The sequence below is a fragment of the Heteronotia binoei genome, chromosome 4 (assembly GCF_032191835.1).
Source record: "Heteronotia binoei isolate CCM8104 ecotype False Entrance Well chromosome 4, APGP_CSIRO_Hbin_v1, whole genome shotgun sequence".
Classification (NCBI taxonomy): domain Eukaryota; kingdom Metazoa; phylum Chordata; class Lepidosauria; order Squamata; family Gekkonidae; genus Heteronotia; species Heteronotia binoei.
In genome coordinates this window covers 466,746-488,215 of record NC_083226.1, presented here as the reverse complement: position 1 = coordinate 488,215, position 21,470 = coordinate 466,746, and the positions used below count along the sequence as shown (strand labels likewise).

Here is a 21,470-nt window from a genome sequence, read left to right as displayed (position 1 = left end):
TTAGTCTTCTTTCTTGGAAGACTGCCCTGTTGGTTGCACTCACTTCTGGCAAGCGGGCCAGTGACTTTTGTGCTTTCTGCTCTGATCCACCTTCCACGGTTTTTAATAGGAACAAGGTGGGCTTGAGAGCGGATCCTGCTTTCTTACCCAAGGTTGTATCGAAATTTCATCTTTCAACTTCTACTTCGTTGCCCACGTTTTTTTCTGATCCTAAAGACTCTGGACAAAGAGCTTTTCACACCCTCGATGTCAGAAGAGCTTTGTTTTTTCACCCCTCTCGTGCACAACCTTTCCATAAGGACCCTAACTTGTTTGTGGCCTACGGCAATCCTCAAAGAGGTTGCAAAATTTCTACCCAGAGACTCTCTAAGTGGGTATCCATTGCAATCCGGTTGTGCTACGAAGTTGCTAACCAACACCTGAGGATCTTAAGGCTCACTTGACTAGAGCAGTCTCGACCTCCTCAGCCTTCCTGGAGGGCGTCTCCTTAGAGGGCGTTTGGCCTGCTGCATCATGGTCCTCGCCATCCACGTTCGTCTTCCACTATGCTTTGGAAGTTCGTGCCAGATGAGACGCCTCCTTTGGCCAAGTGGTCCTCAGGTCCATTTTCCACTGAAATCACCCCAGGTGAGTGCATGCATACACTGTAAGTATGAAAATGTTTTCTCTTGCCAGCACCCACCTTCCTTTTTGACTTTCAGCTAGCTAGACACCCATGTGTGGGACTGCACAGAGACCCCGATGAAGATAAACCGGTTGCTTACCTGTAACTGTTGATCTTCGAGTGGTCATCTGTGCAGTCACACACACACACCGAGCCTTCCCCTCTGCTGGCTTTTTCTGCTCTGGTTTTTACCTGTGTAGATTGTCAGTAGCGGCTGGAAGAAACTGAGGGAGAGGGGTGCCTCCTGCTCGCTCCAGGCATTCGCAGTCGATGCCTGCTCCCCAGGGCAAGAGGGAGAGCGTGCCAAAAAACGCTCTAGGCGAGCTATTGGAGACTCCGAGGTATGGATCCGTTGCCTGCAGCAAGACCCATGTGTGGGACTGCACAGATGACCACTCAAAGATCCATCAGTTACAGATAAACAACCTTTTTTTGTCCTTGGTTCCTCTGCCTGGGTTCCCTGCCCATTTCCTTGGCCCAAGCCAGGGCTAATCTGAAGGGCTTGGGAGGAGGGTACTCTGGGCCTTCCTGAGATACCCTCCTTCCAGAGGGGGGCAGTCGCAGGTGTATCCTTTTGAAGCCTTTTGAAAGGATGGGGTGACAGCTGCGGGGATGCATGTTCAGTCCCCCCTTCCAGCCTTAACATGCAGAATGCCCCCTGCCAGCCTCAGCCCCAGGTTTGTAACCACAGCTCATGTTACCCAGAGTTTGCTTGACTGGCAGGATTGAAAGGCAGGGTTTGAAGCTGAGTGATTTGTAACAAGCACCTCAGGTAGCATTAATCATAGCTGAGACTTCAAGAGGCCTTAAGGACCAGGCACAGGGGCATGTGTGGATTTGAACCCAAGCGGAGAATGAGCACACAAACCTGCTGACCAATTCTGTAAAGATGGACGAAGAAGAAGACATAAGAGCAGCTTCAGCAAGTCCCAGAGAAATGACCGGGAGCTGATTTCTCCTTCAGACTCACGCGGGAGAGGGGAGGGGGTATTTCACGTTGGAATAACCTTTTTCTTCCTTTTCAAAGGGATTCTCACATGAAGCGGCCTGGGGCTTTTGTTCCTGCCTGGCGTAATATCCCAAAGTCCCATAGCAGCAGCATCTTGGAAGTTGAGTCGGCTTCATTTCCAAGTTGTTGGGCAAAAAGCAAGCACTCCAACGGTAAGGAGGCCTTTTCCATCACAAGACTTGCAGTCCTGTGCCATAGAGAGGACCTCCTCTCTCTTCTGACTCCTCTGTTTTCGTGGAAGTGGGGAAAGGGATTCTTTTGGGAAGTGGAACAGAGCTTTGTGAATTCCTCAGCTTTAGATCCTCATTGCTGTCAGATGGCCATCTAGCCTCTGTTTATAAAAACCTCCAAGGAAGGAGAGCCCATCACCTCCCAAGGAAGCCTGTTCCACTGAGGAACCGCTCTAACTCATAGAATCATAGAGTTGGAAGGGATCTCCAGGTTCATCTAGTCCAACCCCCTGCACAAGGCAGGAAACTCACAAACGCCTCCCCCTAAATTCACAGAATCCACATTGCTGTCAGATGGCCATCTAGCCTCTGTTGAAAAACCTCCAAGGAAGGAGAGCCCCCCACCTCCCGAAGAAGCCTGTTAGAATAATAGAATCATAGAGTGGAAGGGACCTCCAGGGTCCTCTATTCCAATCCCCTGCACATTGCAGGAAACTCACAAACACCTCCCCTTAAATTTACAGGATCTTCATTGCTGTCAGATGGCCATCTAGCCTCTGTTGAAAAACCTCCAAGGAAGGAGAGCCCAAGGAGGAAGCCTTACATATGTTTTAAAATATTTCTCTCAGAGTGGCTGGCCCCAAGCTAGCCCGATCTCATCAGGTGTCAGAAGCTCAGCAGGGTTGGATTGTAGCCCCCCCCCCCCCCAGGAAGAAGTCCAGGGCTGCCAGGCAGGGACCTAGAAGCTGAGATGACCAAACTGAGGCAATTGTACTGGGGGGGGGGTACATAAAAAGGCGATAGGAGAAGTTGAAGGCAAAGAGGACAACTCCATAGGTGAGAGGGGTGGACTTGGTCCAGGAAGCCGCCGGGAAGATGAGAGGGCATTTGGGGGTCCTGAATCAATAGGGTTGCCTAAGTTGGCAGTGACTTGATGGCAGTTGGCACTCTCTGGCCAGCTGCCTCTGTTCATCTCTGGCCTTGAAAACCCTCCAAGGTCACCATATGTAGCACTTCCCACACAGAGACCACTTCTGAGCCCAGATGCCTGTTGTGTAGGGGAAGCACCTAGTTGCTGGGTAAGGTGAACGTAGTCCTTGAGAGCTGACATCCCTTCAGCCACTCAAGATCAAGCAACTGGCCCCCTTCCTGTCTTGTGCTGACCTGGCCACATGCAACAGTCATCTCCAGGCTAGACTGCTGTCACTTGCTCCACGCAGGGCTACCTCTGACTGACCCAGAAACTACAGCTAGTCCAGAATGCAGTGGCATGCAGGTTCTTACCAGAACAGACAATTGGTGCTTTGCGTTCTGCACGGCTCCAGGTTGAATACTGGGTCAGGTTCAAGGGTCAGGTTCAAGAGAGTTTGAAGACCTATGAGATGGCAATCAAATCCGCAAAGAAAACATACTTTGCGGCTAAGATTGCGTCCGCAACTTCGCGCCCGGCACAATTGTTTGATATAATTCGGGATCTCACCACGCTGCCCCAGGGCAGACTAAATTCTTTTGAATTGGAGATAGGCTGTGAGGCTTTTGCGAATTATTTTGCGGACAAGATCGCATCACTCCGCCTCGACCTCCCCGTCAATTTAGAGACAGTTAACGCAACCGAGGCCCCGAGCATGTCTTCGGACTATATTCTGGACGGTTTCAGCCCCCTCAGCCTGGAGGAAGTTGACAGGATTCTCTTAGCTGCCCGCCCAACAACTTGTAAATTGGACCCATGCCCTTCCTGGCTTATTAAATCTTGCCAAGGGGATCTCAGATATCCTGTACGGGACATCATAAACAGATCCCTGATGGAAGGGCTTTTTCCAGCGCCGCTTAAAGAGGCTGTGGTCCGTCCCCTCCTAAAAAAACCATCTTTAGACCCGGCCTAATTGGCACATTATAGGCCGGTCTCAAACTTGCCTTTTCTAGGCAAACTTATTGAGAGAGCAGTGGCGAGGCAGCTACAGACTTTCCTGGAGGACGCTTCCATCCTTGACCCACTCCAGTCCGGCTTCCGCCCAGGTCATGGGACGGAGACGGTGTTGGTTGCCCTAGTGGATGACCTTCAACGGCATCTGGATCGGGGTGGCTCGGCAGTGCTGATGTTGTTGGACCTATCGGCGGCGTTCGATACGGTCGACCATCGGTTACTGACTTGCCACCTTGCCGACGCGGGGATTCAGGGGCTGGCCTTGCAGTGGCTTTCCTCTTTCCTTGAAGGTCGGGGACAAAGGGTCGCGATTGGGGGGGAGCTATCCCGGAGGCACACACTTAATTGTGGAGTGCCCCAGGGAGCGGTTCTCTCCCCGATGTTATTTAACATCTATATGCGACCTCTTGCCCAGATTGCCCGAAGGTATGGGCTGGGGTGTCACCAGTATGCTGATGACACCCAGCTCTATCTACTTATGGACGACCGACCTGTCTCCGCCCCAGAAAATCTAGATCGGGCATTGCAGGCCGTGGCTGAGTGGCTCAGACTGAGTGGACTGAGACTGAATCCTGCGAAGACAGAGGTCCTCTGTTTGGGCCGTCGTGGACCGGAGGGGGAAATCCCCCTGCCGACTTTTGACGGTGCGCCGCTGACGGCGGCGGACAGGGTCAAGAGCCTGGGGGTGCTGTTGAAGCCGTCCCTAAAGATGGAGGCTCAGATAGCAACCACTGCCAAGTCCGCGTTCTTTCATCTTAGACGGGCAAGGCAGTTGGCCCCCTTCCTGGACCACGACGACCTAGCAACAGTGATCCATGCTACGGTCACCTCGAGATTGGATTACTGCAATGCCCTGTACATGGGGCTGCCCCTGTGCCGGACCCGGAAATTGCAGCTGGTGCAGAATGCCGCGGCCCGGCTGTTATTGGGCCTCCCAAGGTGGGGGCACATCCGGCCGGGCCTTCGGGCTCTGCACTGGCTTCCAATAACATACCGAGTTCGGTACAAGGTGCTGGTCATTACCTTTAAAGCCCTATATGGCCTGGGACCTGCCTACCTGAAGGACCGTCTCTCCCCACACGTTCCCCAGAGAGTACTGAGGTCTGGGACTCAAAACCTTCTCACCATCCCCGGGCCCAAGGAAGTCCGTCTCAAGACAACCAGAGACAGGGCCTTTTCTACAATGGCCCCCACATGGTGGAACCAGCTGCCGGAAGAGGTGAGGGCCCTGCGGGATCTTACTCAGTTCCGCAGGGCCTGTAAGACAACCCTCTTCCGGTTAGCTTATGCCGACTAGATAAATGTAGCTTATCAGATTTTAGTGAAATATACTGGATAGTTTTAATGTTAAGGTTTTTAGGTTTTTTAAATGTTTTGACTTTTAAATGTATTAACTTTGTACCTTGTTTATTGTTTTGTCGTTGTTGTGAGCCGCCCTGAGCCACTTTGTGGGAAGGGCGGGATATAAATTATAGAATAAATAAATAAATAAATAAATAAATAAATAAATAAAGGTCCTGGTAGTAACTTTTAAGGCCCTAAATCAAGGGTGTCAAAGTCATTTGTTATGAGGACCAAATCTGGTATAAATGAGATCTTGTTGAGCCAGGCTGGGCCATGTGTATACCTATTTATGATTAGGTAGCAGAGATATAAACTTTATAAAAGACACAGACAAGCACAAAGATTTAAAAAAAAACCTTGAAACATCCTTGAAAGAGTAGCACTTGGTCCTAAAGGTGCTTTCTTTGTATTTCTCCCATGGGCCCAGAGAACTAGGCAAAGGAAGCTCTGACTCTTTCCTTCCTTTCCCAGGGGACCAGGAGGGGGAGGCTTGGCTCAGTAGCTCTGCTCTGCCTGGCAAAGAAAGCTCTCCCTCCCCAAGGGAGGAGCCTCAGCCAATGGAGAAAATAGAGGTTTTGCTCTGTAGCTCCTGTGCTATTGAGCAAGCCTGGCAAAGCAAGCTGTGATGCAGAAGGATGCAAAAGAGAGGGAGAAGGAAGCAGATGACAGCTAGTCGCTCGAGGGCCTGATAGGAGCCCTCTGGGGGCCTGATTCAACCTTTGGGCCGCATGTTTGACATCCCTGCCCTAAATGGTCTGGGACCAATGTATCTATGGGACTGCTTCTCCCTGAAGAGCATCACGCTTAGGAGAGAAGAACCAACCCCCTGTTGATCCTTGGCCTGAAAAGTATCTGGCTGTCTTCATCCTTTTTGGCCCTGGCGCTGACCCAGTGGAACTCTGCCTGATGACATCCATGCCCTGCAGAACCTAGTGCAGTTCCACAGGGCTTGTTGGAGATGTTCCACCAGGCCTGTGGTTGAGGAGAGCAATGGTTTCCCCTGAGCCTGGCTTCTCCCCACCCCCGCCTCCCAGCTCTCATGGGGTAATGACACCAGTTGGTAAATTTAAGTGCCGTCTATATATTGTTGTTGGAATGTTGTTGTATTTTAATTGTTTTAACTGGCTTTTGAATATTGTTATCCACTGCTCTAGTGCAAGGGAGGGCAGTTAAATAAGTCGAATAAATGTTCAAGAAATGTATTTGTCCTGTTTTCTTAGTGTTAGTGTCACAAGATTCCTGTTTTTTGTGTCTTGGCTTTTCTTAAGAGCCAGTTTGTCACTGCTATGGCTGTGAAAATTGGTTTGAAGGGTCCTAGAAGGGTCGTAGATGGTGGCTGGGATTGTATGGTCCTAGAAGGGTCGTAGATGGTGGCTGGGATTGTATGGTCCTAGAAGGATCGTAGATGGTGGCTGGGATTGTATGGTCCTAGAAGGGTCACAGATGGTGGCTGGGATTGTATGATCTTCTTCGTGGTCTCTGTGCTTCACACTCACGGGATAAAGCGCCTGCGCAGATCACTGTATCGGTACCTAAAAAGCCCAGGATTTTTCACGCTTGGCACCCAGTTAGCATGCGGAGGTGCCCCAGCATGCATGCTCACCAGGGCCGGCGCGAGGATCCCGCCAGTTCCTTCTTGACCGCTGCATTGAAAGGATCTTTCTTCAGTGCTCCGGTCGGTACTTACTGTTTCCTCTCGGTTTTCCCTCTTCTTGCCCGTTGTTTTCTTTAGTCCTCCATCCTTGTTGTTTAGAACAAAAAAAAAGAAAGACTTTTAGTTGGACTTCGCCCTTCAGGGCATTTTTCCCCCTCCCTTGTCATCATTCCCACTGCCCATGGAAAAATGTTGGAGGTCCTTCAACTGGTGCCTGAAGGCTTGTTGTGCCTGGGCGAGGGACATCGTGTTGACTCGTGCCCACATTGCTCGAAATTTTCCCGACAAACAAGAAAAAATCGAGCGGCCAGGTGGCTTTAGTGGAATTGGCTTTTCTACCACCTAAAATGGCATTGGGCCCTTCGACATTGATGGGTGATGCAACCCAGACTGCAGCCTTGGCCTTGCCAGGCCCATCGTCTCAAGCGTCGGCTGTTATGCCAATTGATCGGGATCAGCCTGCAAAGCAACCCTCCGAAGTGTCAGTGAACCTCCCTGACAAAGAAACATTGGGATGACTCGGGGTCCTTGTCATCCCTTCCAAAGAAGCATAAATCGAAGGACAAGCGCAAGAAGCAGGATAGACTTTTCTGCACTCCTACCCCTTCTAAGGATGCTTCTACAGACTCGGCATTGCCGCAAGCTGCTCCACCACGGAAAATCCTTGCGTCACCCAGCTGCCGGAAAAGTCTGTCGGTGTCAGGCAGGCTTGGGTCGCAACCGATCCATCTTTTGCAGTCGGAGCAGGAGATCGACTTGACCTAGCAAACTCTTTCCTCTTGGTCTGGTTCGCGCCAGCAGAGCAATAGCGGTTCGGTGTCAGAGATTGAGGCTTCAACGCCGACCGAATCCCTAGCACCACTTCGTCCCAGCACGGGACATCTTCGGGGTAGAGAGATTGAGTCAAATGCTTCTCTCCGCAGGTTCCCGCCGCCACTGGTGTGGGACCAGCGTCAATGGCCTTGCTCATTTGGAGCTTATCCATATCCATCACCGTACCCGTGGTTCCCCCCCGAGATCCACCGGACTGGAATCAACGCTCGGAAGTTTCCCACTTCTCAAGGGTCTTGCATCATTCGCCGGTCCGTTGTCTACCTTCGGCATCGATAGCGATTCTCCCGGAGACGCGTAAGGAGAGATCTGGGGACTCACAGGTTCACCCATTGGCATCAATTCGCCCACCCAAGCGCAGCTCAACTCCACAACTATCAGAACGCTCTCAGATGAGAGAGGAGCCTTTGACGTCGGTACTGATGATCTGGACAAGGCACAGACCAAACCTTCTCTGGATTCTCACATCGCAGATGACCTCCCAATATCTCCCTCAGAGGATCTCAAGTCGTATAGTGAAGCGTATGGCACAATCTCTCTCACTCTCCGTGATGCAGCCACAGCCGGTCATCGATGATACTGTTTTTGAGATCATACAGCGGGACACGTCAACGGCTGTGGCTCTACCAGTTACCAAAGCCATTCTGCAAGCAGTGAAGGAGCCATGGGCAAAGCCGGCATCCACACCGATACCTTCACGACGTTTGGACCACATGTATCGTGTCCAAGAAGCTGGTGCTGCGTTTCTTTTCAACCACCCCAAGCCTAATTCGGTGGTGGTTTTTTCATCTTCGAAGGCTCGCAAGACTCACTCCACCCCTCCTGATAAAGAGGGTAAAAAGATCGATAACGCTGGCAGGCATTTTTACTCTGCAGGAGCCTTTGGAGTAAATATCTCTAATTATGCTGCCTGCATGGCACATTATCAGTACTCGATCTGGGAACAACTCACACCTTTATTGGCTTCTCTGAGTGAGGATAAGTGGTCTTTAGTGAAGAAGCTGCAAAGGGAGGGATTTGCTGTGGCTAAACAACAGTTGGCTGCGTCAAAACATATGGTGGATGTCTCTGCTAAGACTCTAACGCCTGTCATTTCATTACGCCCGTCACTCTTGGTTACGTTCGACAGCTCTTCAGCCTGACACCAGGGCTTATGTGGAAGACCTTCCCTTTGAGGGTGAAGGTCTATTTAGTTCTACTACCGATAGTGTTTTGCAGGCGTTCCTGCCTCTTCTCGGGCTGGGAAGTCTAAGCAATGGCATAAGCCCAAGAGACCTTATCAGAAATATTCCCCTGACCAATCCTGGAGACCTCGTTCATCGCAGACTGAGAGCAGATCTCCTTATCGGGGAAATAATAGGTCTGTTTACTTCAGCTTCTACTGCTGCCAACATATCCAAGGGGTCCCGTGTCCCGAAGCAGGGTCTTTGACTTTTCTGCTTTACACACCATGCTTCCCGCCCCTACTTCTGCCATCCGCCTCCGTCACCACTTACCTGCATGGGAGTCCATCTCCACAGACAAATGGGTTCTCTCCATTATAGCAGAGGGTTACAAGATAGACTTTGTCCAGGTTCCAACTCAGTCTTTGTCATCACACCTCCTTCCCCCCGTTTGCTAGATGAAGTGAGCAATCTCTTGCAGAAACAAGCCATAGAACTGGTCCCCTCAACAGCCAGGATTGGGGGGTTCTATTCTCGTTACTTTCTGGTTCCCAAACAGGATGGTGGACTCAGACCAATTATGGACCTTCGAAATTTGAACAAGTTTATCGTGTACCAGAAATTTCGGATGTCCACTTTAGACAATCCTTCCCCTTATCTGCCAAGGAGACTGGATGGCGACCTTAGACTTGAAGGATGTCTACTTCCATGTCAGCATTCATCCATCTTGCAGGCAGTTCCTCAAGTTCGCAATAGGCTCCAACCACTTTCAGTTCAAAGCCCTTCCATTCAGCCTTTGTACTGCACCGCGAGTGTTTACCAAGATGATGAGCATTGTAGCAGCACACCTCAGGCTTCGGCATAGTCGTTTTCCCGTACTTCGACAATTGGCTCCTTGTGGCAGATTCGAGAGATCGTCTGTCCTGCCATATTGCTACAACTCTCTGTCTTCTCCATACCCTAGGTCTTCAGGTAAACACAAAAAAGTCCCACTTGTTGCCGTCAAGGAAGGTTCAGTTTATTGGAGCTCTCCTGGACACAGACATTCATCGTGCCTTTGCCCCGGCAGCAGGCGATGGACATTATAGCCCTTATTCGTCTTTTTCAACTCAGAAAATGGGGCACGGCACAACAGTTGCAGTGGCTGCTGGGACTGATGGCGGCGACTACACACATGTTGTTCGCGAAACTCTGCATGCGGGGGCTTCAACTTCGGTTTCTCAAAAAGTTTCATCCCCTATGGAACTCCCCTCGGCAGAGGTTCTGGATTCCACCCTCGATCCTCTGGTTTCTAGAATGGTGGACCTCCAACGACAACATCTGTCAAGGAGCTCCTTTCCATCTGCCAGTAACGATGGTTACAATCACCACAGATGCGTCCCTATGGGGATGGGGTGCTCACATAGATACTCTGTGTGTGGGGGGGGGGGGTTCATGGCCTCTACACTTGACTTTATGCCATATAAACTACCTGGAGCTTTTGGCAATTCATTTCGCTCTTCGGTCCTTCCGCCCCTTAGTTGCAGGAAAGGCTACAGCCCTTTGTTATGTCAACAGACAGGTCGGACAGTCTCCTGAAAGCTTTGTGCTCTAGTGATAGGGCTGTGGTTGGAATGTTTGGATCAGGGCATCTATGTGAAGGCTTCCCATCTCCTCGGGGTACTCAACCTGCAGGCAGACTCCTTGAGCAGAGGACTCACGTCTCCGCATGAATGGGAGATACAGTGGCATTCCCTTCAACCAGTATTTCGGCTGTGGGGGTATCCCCAGATTGATGTTTTCGCCACAGCCTGAATCGAAAGTGTCCCTTGTTTTGCACTGGGGGGGGGGGATGGACCTGGCTTCCTTGAGGGACGGTCTACTGCTCCCTTGGAGGGGTCTTTTCCTTTACCTGTTCCCACCTCTTCCGCTGCTGACAAGGGTAATCAACAAGATAAAGTGGGAGGAACCAAGGTGCATACTAATCACACCGTGGTGGTGTCGACAAAACTGGTTTCCGATTTTGCTTCACTTAGCGCGGGGAATTTTTCATCACTTCCCAGCGGAGCCAGATCTCCTTTCTGCCCAGGAAAGTCAAGTGTTTCACCACAAAGTACCTCACCTAAAGTTGACAGTGTGGTTCATCGATCCTGTGGATTTTCCGATAGGGTCCACCACGTTTTTCTGAACAGTAGGAAGTTGTCTACCTGAATCTCCTATAGCAGAAAGTGGGACAAATTTGAACTTTTTTGGCTGATACTGCAGGGTGAGCTTACCTGCGATTTTTGATTTTCTCTTGTCTTGTCAATGCTGGCCTTTCTCTTTCTTCGGTGAAAGTTTTTTTATCAGCTAGATCAGCGCAGCATGATTCGGTTGAGGGGCATTCAGTGCTTGCCCATTCTCACTCGAAGCAATTCCTGAAGGGACTTCTCAGATTGCATCCTCTGACTAGATCACCCCCACAGTTGTGGGATTTGTCATTAGTTTTGGATAGGTTGACCAGGCGCCCTTTTGAACCAATGGCAACCTGTTTCCTGCAGCTCTTATCCTGGAAAACTGCGTTTTTGGTGGCAATCATATCGGCACGCCCGGTGGGGGAACTCATGGCTATGTGTTGTGACCACCCGTACTTAGTCTTTCACGAGTCAGGAGTATCTTTGTTTCGTTTCTCCCTAAGGTGGTGTCCCAGTTTCACCTTAAATTGGACATTCGGCTGCCTACGTTTTACCCTACGCCTACCTTGGATGAGGAACGTCAGCTGCACGCCTTGGATGTTAAACATGCCGCTCTAAGGGCTTTCGTCAGGACTCGCATCTCTGTGTCTTATGCTGCTCCCCGATTGGGTTCCAGAATCTCGTCTCAGAGGCTTTCAAAGTGGCTTACTGAAACTATTAAACTGCTGGCAAAGAAGCCGTTGCCTGGGCCCATCCGTGGGCACTCTACTAGGGCTATGGTGATGTCAGTGGCATTCCTGAAGGGTGTCTCCTTGACGGATGTTTGCAAGGCCGCCACCTGATTCTCTCCTCATGCTTTTATGAGGCATTACGCCCTGGATGTGCGTACCCAGCAGAGGACTCGTTTGGGAGCTGTGGTGTTCAAGCTGTCTCTTCTGGTTGACCATCTGCTCCCGCCTCCAGGTATGTCTGGCTTGCAAATCTCCAATGAGTGTGAAGCACAGAGACCACGAAGAAGATAGACAGGTTGCTTACCTGTAACTGATGATCTTCGAGTGGTCATCTGTGCATTCACACTTCCCGCCTTCCTTCCCCACTGTTGATGGTCTCCCTATTTTAGGGGCTTCCAGTGGTCAGGAAGGAACTGGCGGGATCCTCGCGCTGGCCTGGGCTCCTGTGCATGCTCACTGGGTGCCAAGCACAAAAAATCCCGGGCTTTTTAGGTACTGATATGGGAATCGGCGCAGGCACTTTATCCCATGAGTGTGAATGCACAGATGATCATCAGAGGTAAGCAACCTGTCTGTCCTAGAAAGGTCGTAGATGATGGCTGGGGTTATATGGTCCTAGAAGGGTCGTAGATGGTGACTGGGATTGTATGGGGCACAAAGGGGACTGTCGTGCACCCAGCAGACGGGAAGGCAAGTACCCGCAGGATTTTACCTCCTCGAGTATGTCTTAAACATCACCGTTGGACAGCTGATCTAAGACTGGGGGTGAGGGGCGGGGTCGAGAAAAAAAAACTATTCTAACTAAAACCCACGTTTTTAAATGTCCCCCCCCCCCATTCCCCCAAGGTGGGGAGCTGCTTGTCTCATCCAAGAGCGAGCTGGATGAGCTGCAAGAGGAAGTGTCGCGGAGGGCCCTGCAGCAGGAGCTCCGGCGGAAGCGGGAGAAGGAGCGGGAGGCGGCCATGGGCTTCAACCCCCGCCCCAGCAGGTTCATGGACCTGGATGAGCTGCAGAACCAGGGTAACCAATGCCTGGAGGCCGGGGGAGTGGGGGGAGAAGGGGTGGAAGGAGGCAGGGCCGGAGCTGATGGAGGCATAGGGAGGAAGGACTGGCTGCCTTGTAAAACTAGAAGCACCTCACTCTCTTTTGCTTTTGCAGCTAAAGAGATACCTTCCACAGCAGATTGTATGACTCCAGACTCTGTTAGGAGGAGGAGGAGGAGGGAGATCTTGAACTTGCACTGCTCCAGAATCTAAATGCTGTAAAGAACAAATTATATTTTGTGCCATGTGAGGGAGAAAAACGGGAAATGCTTCCAGAGCTGATGCTCCCAAGGTGTGGTGGAACGGCTTGGGCCATGCTGTGATTTGTGAGGCCTATTATGTGTGGAGGGGAATCCTGAGTCTTTCCCTGCCTCCTCCCACACCGCCCACAGCAGTTACTCTGAGGATTTTCCTCTCCAAGAAATAGCATTACCGGAAGGGTAGAACTGCTTTGTATCCTAGCGACACTGTGGGCAGTGACTTATGATCCTTCATTGGTCATTTAACCTCCACCAAACATTCACTCTTGGGAGGTCCCTGGTCAGGTGCTAGGACAGACCCCAGTGGTCATGCCCCATTTTAATGCTGTAAATGGACCCTCTTGTGCTCAGAGATCTCTGGCTGTGACCCCTGGGGCTGCCACTTCATCTGCTGCTGGCGGGGAGGGGTTGCCATAAGCTGACTGAGACTTGATAGCACTTCCCCTCACACGCACCAGGGCTGGGCTTGGGGGGCTGCCATTTTAGATGCTGCGGAACTAGGGGCAGCTGTGCACTGAACCCTGATGGGGGGCAGGGAGCCAGCCAGTGACATGAAGAGTGCTGCCCCCCCTTGCAGGGAGGACCGAGGGCCTTGAGCGGTCTGTGCAGGAGGCCGACGCGGTCTTGGAGGAGTCGCTGCACCAGGAGCAGAAGGGGGACTGTGCTGCGGCTTTGGCTCTCTGTAACGAAGCTCTGTGTAAGTAACCCTTAACCGCTTCCGCTTCCTGCGCTTCTACTGTTGACTAATGTGACCCCGCTGAGGGCTGCAGCCATGGACCGGCCGGCTCGTCTCGCCTCTGGGGAGGCCTCTTCTGGCTGAGCACCGCTCTCCTCCTCCCGTTGCTTCCGTGGCCACAGACCATGAAGGACGGCTCTGCTCCTCCCAGCAACTCTTGGGCCTGCTGCCCTGGATTTCATTCCTTTGTTTGTTTTGATGGATGTCCTGCCTTCCCTGCAAGCGGTTTCAGGGTGGGTTACACAAGTCAACTCAGCCAACATAGCGACTGTAATATACCATGAATACATTAAAATAGTTACAACAGGATTAGAAACGACCTAAAACAGTCTAGGTTAGGGCATCAGATGATTGCCTTGTAGATGATGCTATGGTGAGAAACTCATTCAGCAGAGTAGCTAGATATTTAATCCCTGCACACATCTCCGCTTCACAAAGGAAGCCCAGATGTAGTGGATGTCCGTTGCCTCACCCAACTTTCCTCCCTCCTGCCTTCCTTCCAGCTCCCACCCACGCACCCGCCTCCATGAGCAGTTGCCCAGTTCAGAGGCCAGCCTCTCAAAGGGTTTAGCACTCCCAAAGTTCAGCATGTAGGAGGGGGAAGAGAAGCTGGCCTACAAAAGAGAAGAGAAGGCGTGGATGCTAGACTCCCTGGGGAAGAAGAAAAAGTGGAGGAGGAGGAGGAGACACCAGCTTTTTGAGAAGCTTAACTGTGTGCTGTGACTTTCTGGGAGGATGTGCTGCTGCATTTCTTTCTTTTGACATTTATCTTTTGGATTGGCTGGCTCCTTCCCTCCCTCCCTCCCCCCTCCATTCCCTTCTTGCTTATCAGCCAGGCTGCCCGAGTGTGTGACATCACAGAGAGAGGCTGCAGGTCTTTGCTTGTCTCTCGCAGACCCCAGCAGCCCAGAGAGCAAAGCAGAGGCTTCCTCCTCCTCAGGGCTCCTGCAAGTGTCCCAACTGGCTCTCTCTTTAGGCTGCAGGTGCTGATCAGATCAATGGTCATTGGGAATGACTGGTGGCATGAAGTCTGGCGTGTAACCCATGCTACTGGGGGGCAGGGGGGTTGCCTTAAAAAAAAAGAAGAAGATATAAACAACTTCACGTTGTTTCTGTTCCAGTTAACCTGTTTGGACACAGAGCTAAACTGAATGCGCATTCCTGGGGATGGATGCATCCTTGTGAACTCTTCTGTGGCAGCATTTGCATGTTCCATTTTTTTTACGTTCTTGCAGCATCTTTTGTTTTTTCTCTCCCTCTCCCTCCAGTTTTGTTTTTTGTTTCTGCTATGTTTTCTTTTGCTTTTTAGCTAAACTAAGGCTTGCCCTGCATGGTGCCAGCTCTCGCACTCACCACAGCAGAGCCCTAATCGATAAGAAGCTGCAAATCTGTATCCGAAAAGCACGGAGTCTCCAGGAGCGCATGCAGCATCCGCAGCCAGCACAGCCGCCGCCCACCTGCCACCCACTGCAGGGGGGCCACGTGACCCAGTCTGCAAGGTAGACCCAGAATCTGTGCAGCCTTCCCGATCTGGTCTGACAGTTGGCACAAGCTGTCTGCTCCTCTGCTTGCTCAACATAACTGCTGTAATGACTGCCTGGGCCCCCTCCAAAGAGCGGGAGCCGTTTGATGCTCTTGGTGACTCTAGCATAGTGGTGGCACAGTCCACTGCAAGGATCACAGCTCTATGGAGCAGAGGGGCCATGAGGGGGGGGAGGAGGAGGAGGAGAGGGTGCACTCGAGTGGTGGAGAGGGTTCGACTTCTTTAAAACCCCCCTCAATAATGTAAAATGTTTGGGTAGTTCTGTGAGCAAGGGAAGGCGTCCTGCCGATGCTGCCAGTTTTGGAAGGCCCCGGCTGAGCATTGTGCCTTCTACACTGTGGGCATTGCCCCAGGGCTCACGGGGCAATCCCAGCTCCAGCAGACCAAGAACCAGTGCAGTGGGGAGGGGAGGGGAGGGGAGGGGAGAGGAGGGCGTGCTGCTGAGTCTCCAGGCAAGTATGGACTATGGTTGAGCCTGCTGCTCTGCCAAGCTCTGTTGAGCTGGGGCTGTGCTGGGCTGCCGGCAGCAAGGGAAGGGCCTGCCTTTCCCCTGCAACAAAACCGTGGGGTCAGCACTAGAGAAGAAACACAGGTTCCCTTCAGCTGACCCACTAGCTGGGAAACAGGCGGCAGTTTGATCCGGCATAGTCGTGCTGTGCATTGATTTCGCAATAGGATCGCTGCTTGGAAAGGCCGTCACTGGGCTTAATTCAGTCCAAGAAAGGCTTCTTTATTGCAAAGAGAACACAATATAGATTATGCTGCAGTTTATAAAGAGAGGACAAAAAGAGGAAGTTGCCAGGAGAAGTGGGATTAGAAATTGACTTGATGGCTCCAAAATGTTATCTGCCAGGTCAAGGGAAGAAGTCCTTCTGTTGTGGAGGCAACATCTGAAGCCATCATGAGGGTTTCCTTGAAGCTGTTGGGGCCCAGCAGCTCAACCCGTGGCTGCCATCCTGCGCCTTCTCATTAGAACTGGGAAAACACTAATCTTCCATTTTAAATACACACACACACACACTCACAAGAATATGGCCTGTTGTGGTGGAAAACACAGCAGGCTCTAAAAAGAGGCTGTGGGGGAGTCCCCCCCCCCTTGCTGTCTTCCCACCTACTCACCCATGTGAAGGCATTCACTCCCTCCAACCGTAGTGTCTTCCCATCCACCCAAGGTGGCCATTTTCTGTAGGGGAATTAATCAGCTTTCAATCTCCTTCTCCCCCCCTTCAGCATCTACCTAGGAAAAGTATATAGTCTTTCTCCACAGTGTGGACCAAAGTAGCTCACATCATTCTCCTCTCCCCGTTTTGATCTGTACAATAACCCTATGAGATAGGTTAGGCTGAAAGCCTATTAGTGATCTGAAATCACAGTGTGGACAAAAGCAGGAGGGAAGCAACCTCAGTAGGGTATAATGACACAGAGTCCACCCTGCAAAGCAGCTGTTTTCTCTGAGTCACCTGATCTCTGCCATCTGGAGAGCAGTTGTAGTTCCAAGTGAACTCCAGCTCTCACCTGGAAATTGGCAGCAATGGTTCCCCAGGAGGAAATGGCTAGTTTGGAGGGTGGAGTCTATGACATTGTACCTGTCTGAGAACCCACCGTCTCCAGGCTCCACCTGTGAAATCTCCAGGAATTTCCCAACCTGGAGCTGGTATTCATATCTCCTTCCCATCAGCAATAGCAATCAGCCTGTCATAGGGTAGCCAGCCTCCAGTTGGAGCCTAAAGATCGCCTGGGATCACAGCTGAATTCCAGACAACAGATCTCTCTCCTCTGGAGAAAATAACTGCTTTGAATGTAGACTCTGGCAATATATTCAGCTGAGGCCTCTCCCCTGCCCAAACCCTGCCTTCCTCAAACTCTATCACAAAATCTCCAGGAATTTCCCACCAACCTGAAACTGGCAGCCCTAGTCAGGACTGGGCCCAATGAATTTTCTCTCAAAGGCCAAAAGAGGCCTTGAAAGGGCCTCCCCCCACGCCTTTTAGTGAGACAACCAAGGTTGGTTGCGTTTTACTGACAGAAGCAAATTTGGTTGCCTAGCAACAGCTATTGAAGAACATCTCTTTCTGTGGTAAGTGGCAGTTCTCTAGATTACCAGGAGAAGTCATCATCAGTTATCAGGGCAGTTAAAATGTTTTGCTGGAGCATTTTTTCCTGGATGGGACTGATGGGGCATTAAAAAAAAAGTCAAAATCAGTATATTTCAAAATTTGTAGCCCAGATTTTTGTGTATGTGTACAGAAGGAGAAGCTATAGGTAGCCAGTGGCTGTACTTTGGAGATATGAATGTGTGGGTGACAATCTCTTAATAGGAAAACGTCCCTTCAGGAGAGGCTTTAGGTCTGGAAATGGGCAGGGAAAGCTTTTAATGACATGGAAGTAAATCATATCACCTGGTCAAGAACCTCCTTTCAAGCCTTTGCTAAAGGGGCAGCATGGCATTTTTGGGTCCAGATTGCTGACAACCCTATTTATATCCCTTTTAAGATTTAAATGGGAGATGCCCTGAAAGTCAAATTCCTTTTTTTTGTTTTTATTCCCCTGTACTTGCTGATGGAGGAAATGAAAGACAGTTTGGAGAAGAAGATATTGGATTTATATCCTGCCCTCCACTCCGAAGAGTCTCAGAGCGGCTCACAATCTCCTTTACCTTCCTCCCCTACAACAGACACCCTGTGAGGTGGGTGGGGCTGGAGAGGGCTCTCACAGCAGCTGCCCTTTCAAGGACAACCTCTGCCAGAGCTATGGCTGACCCAAGGCCATGCTAGCAAGTGCAAGTGGAGGAGTGGGGAATCAAACCCAGTTCTCCCAGATAAGAGTCCGCACACTTAACCACTACACCAAACTGGCTCTCCAATTTGGAGAACCGGATTTTGATTCCCCACTCCTCCACATGCAGCTGCTGGAGTGACTTTGGGTCAGTCACAGTTCTTGAAAGAGCTGTTGTACTTAAGAGCAGTTCTTAAAAGAGCTCTTTCAGCCCCACCTGCCTCACAGGGTGTCTGTTGTGGGGAGGGGGAAGGGAAAAGGAGATTGTAAACTGCTCTGAGACTCCAAGTGAAGGGCAGGGTATAAATCCAATCTCTTCTTCTTCTTTTCATTACATTGAAATCATCCTAATATTTTCCCTTCTTTCTCTCCTGCCCATGGGAATTGTGACCTCTTATTTTAACGCACTTTTAATCTCTTTGCCTTGATTGTAATTCAGAGTTTTGATTTTTTTGTGTGTCCTGGAACAGAGCTGTCTTTAGATGTCTGCTGTGAAGTGAAAGTCAGAATTCTGAAAGTAACGTTCTGGCAGAGTTTAAAAATACACCAACCTTACACACAAACACACACCCAAACCCCACAATATTTTACATATGTTCCATACTTTGGAGATATTGGTGTGGGTGATATTGTACCTGTCTTTGTTAAATAAATTCTCAGACTAAATTAAAAAGACTATTTTAGATCAACCGCTGAGCAATGTTCCCTCTAAGCTGCAGAGTCTTGTGAGCAAAAATTCAACTTTGTGAGCAACTGGCATTAAAGTTGTGAGCTACTGCATAAATTAGTCATCCTTCCTGGGCTAAGACAAAAATGTGTGAGCTGGAGGCTAAAAATCTGTGAGCTAGCTCACGCTCACTCAGCTTAGAGGGAAGACTGCCCCTGAGTCACTGAGCCCCTGTGAACATTCCTGTGGCAGCTGTTGGGCAGGGGTTGGCCAGGATTCTTCCCACTGAATGAGCCTCCTGCATGATGGTGTGAACTTTTGCCCTCGATCTGCATATAGAAAGTTCTCTTTTGGGGGTGGGAAGGTGGGGTTTCTCCTCTAGTACAGAGGTTTTGCTGCTACCCACAGGTCAGAAGGGAGGGTGTGTTCCTAGCCTGTGAAGAGGGTCTTTTCCATCCTGTGCTGCTGTAAAATCACAAGCTTTGAGAGCTCCAACTTGTGTGGCTAATCTCAAGGGTCCTCCTGCTCTCTGTTTCCTGGGCACCTTGACTACGAGTGTGCTGACAGGCAGACCTCACGTGAAGTGGTCCTCTTCCTTCCAAGATGGCTGCGGTGGTCCTCAGGCCTAAAAGAGTGAAAGTTGATGCCCACTTCTGCCCCTCAGTCAGAACCCAAAGCTGGCCAAGAAGGGGTTGCGAAGTACTTGGCTAATGCTGGAGGAGGGTGGATGTGCCAGGCCGGGTTTCAGGTGGAGCTGCCTTTTCTTCCTCAGGGCTTGACGGTGGTTTTCTTCTGTGTGTTCCAGTGAACAGGCTGGCCCGCTCCAAGTACTGCTGAGCCAGAAGCTGCTACTGGAACCCAGCCAAGAAGCAGACCTTGGGTCCAGTTCTTACTTCCATACACCTGCTTCCCATCATGAGCCGCAGTCATCCTACACGGAGCCTTTCTCCTCCTCACTCCCTTCCGAAAGGAGCCCCTCGCCCAAGGCCTCTCTGAGCGGCCCGGCAGCTTCCGCTGGTGTCAATGAGCGGGTTGTCCCCTTGCCTGGTCAACAGCGGGGGGGCAGTGACAGGTCCAGACAAGCTGAGAACGAAGCTCACCTTGAAGTGGAGCCGGAGGGGGGAGTCTCCACCAATAGTCTAACAAGCAATAAAGACTGCAGCAGTAGCAGGAGGTTCAAAGAAGCTCGTGATGTAACAGCATCTCTCATTCCTCATTACAGAACAAAATTTGGAAACCTGGTGAACTCTGGCTCTTTGCCTGTGCTCTTCCCTCCTTCCCATCCCGTGCAAGTTCCATCCGATCAGAAAGGCCTGCATCATCCCTGCTTCAAGCCATCCAGCTTCCCAGAAGGGGCCTATCCTGCCTTCGCCCCCCTTTCTCCCTCCCCTTTGCCTCACTGTCCTGCAGATCCACTGCAGACGGCCAGCCGGTACCTCCAAGCAAAAAGCCATGAGAGTTTGCACCGCTTCTCGGAGGAATTAGTGAATGGGGACTCTGGGGCTTCCGAGAGGATCACTGCTAAGGGGCACGTCCGTTCCCTTGCGGAACAGTTTCAGCGCTTGCTGGAAAGGGAAGAAGGTGCTCATGAGAAAGAAGGGACAGGGGTTCTCTGTTGCGACCAGAGGGCCCCAAAGTTATTGCTGGAATCCTTCAGCAATCTTCCACCCTTGGGATCTCGGCAGCCAATCGCTGGAAACCCCGGGAATGAGACCTGGCCCACTGAAAATTTGGATGCGTGCCTTGATTCTTGGGATGAGCAGAGTTCTGTGGATTGTCTTGCTGGCTTGTGCGATGAAGAGCAGTGTAGCAGAGGGAAATTGTGTGCTGTGGATTCAGTTTTTCACTCAGGAGGGCTCAGCCATGAGGGTGAAGTGAGGCAGCTGAATGAGAGAAGTCCTGCTGGTTTTGTTGCCTCTGTGCCGGTGGACTGCTGGGTCAACAACGTCAAAAGGTACTACAGTTCTCAGCAGGAGAACAAGATGGTGCCTGGGCAGGGGCCGCCTGCCCCCCACCCCCCAGACTTTGGGGAGGACCCCCTGTGGAAGCACCCCCAGTGGAACCAAGACTCGGAGCAGGAGATTTCTGAGCTGGAGTCTCTCTATCAGGCCAGCTTGCAGGCACCTCAGACAAGCCGGTCTGTGTTGGGAAGGCTGGACAATTCTGGGCGACCATTGGGCAAGACAGGTAAGGCGGCTGCAAGTTCTGGCACCTGGTCTGCCAGAAAAAAAGTTGGAGAAAGTGAGTTGCGCTCTGGTAGCCTTTTGTACTAAGGTGGGATTTGATCCTGCTTAGCTCAGCTGCTATAGTTTTGTTTACGGAGAGTCTTTTGCACTGCAAGAGGCTTTTGGGGAATTATATATGTATTTATTTAGAAAATGTTTGTGCTGTCTCTCCAGGAACCTGCCCAGGTGGTTTACCAGATAAAATAGTAAAAACAAAACAATAGGAGACATTAATTAAAATCCAGCATTAAAACCCCAGCCTAGTGTAAAAACATAGACTGTAAAAACACGAGCTACTGGCTGCTTAAAATAACCGTTAGTGGTGCTAAAAGATCTCCATAATTAAAAGGGTGGAGGGACCTTCTGGCACCTAGAAGAAGGGGGGGGGGGAGGGCAGGCCTGGGGAGGCTGCAGGGGAAAGTGCCCCTCCTGGACAAACCTGGTCTTGGGCTGCTTCCCACCAGACCTCTGAAAGCAGGGGCACAAAGAGTAGGGCTGGAGAAGCAGATCTTCACTGGTGGCGTTGTTCATGTTGTCCTGTGGTGTCGGGTGCCTCTTCCTCTGTATTTGGCTTTCCA

At 51.0% G+C, this 21,470-nt stretch overlaps 1 protein-coding gene across 2 annotated transcripts in view; it reads left to right on the top strand.

Annotated features, from left to right (window-relative positions):
• The window catches only part of USP54 (ubiquitin specific peptidase 54), a 100,099-nt gene that overhangs the window by 56,156 nt on the left and 22,473 nt on the right, over positions 1 to 21,470 (top strand). Inside the window, exons 14-18 of one of the 2 annotated variants that reach the window (XM_060236663.1) lie at positions 1,692 to 1,825; positions 12,490 to 12,663; positions 13,524 to 13,643; positions 14,992 to 15,181; positions 19,473 to 20,854. In XM_060236663.1, coding sequence (XP_060092646.1) covers positions 1,692 to 1,825; positions 12,490 to 12,663; positions 13,524 to 13,643; positions 14,992 to 15,181; positions 19,473 to 20,854 — 2,000 coding nt within the window. Of the gene's footprint in view, positions 1 to 1,691; positions 1,826 to 12,489; positions 12,664 to 13,523; positions 13,644 to 14,991; positions 15,182 to 19,472; positions 20,855 to 21,470 lie in introns of those variants that run through there. The other variant, XM_060236662.1, reaches the window with a different exon arrangement.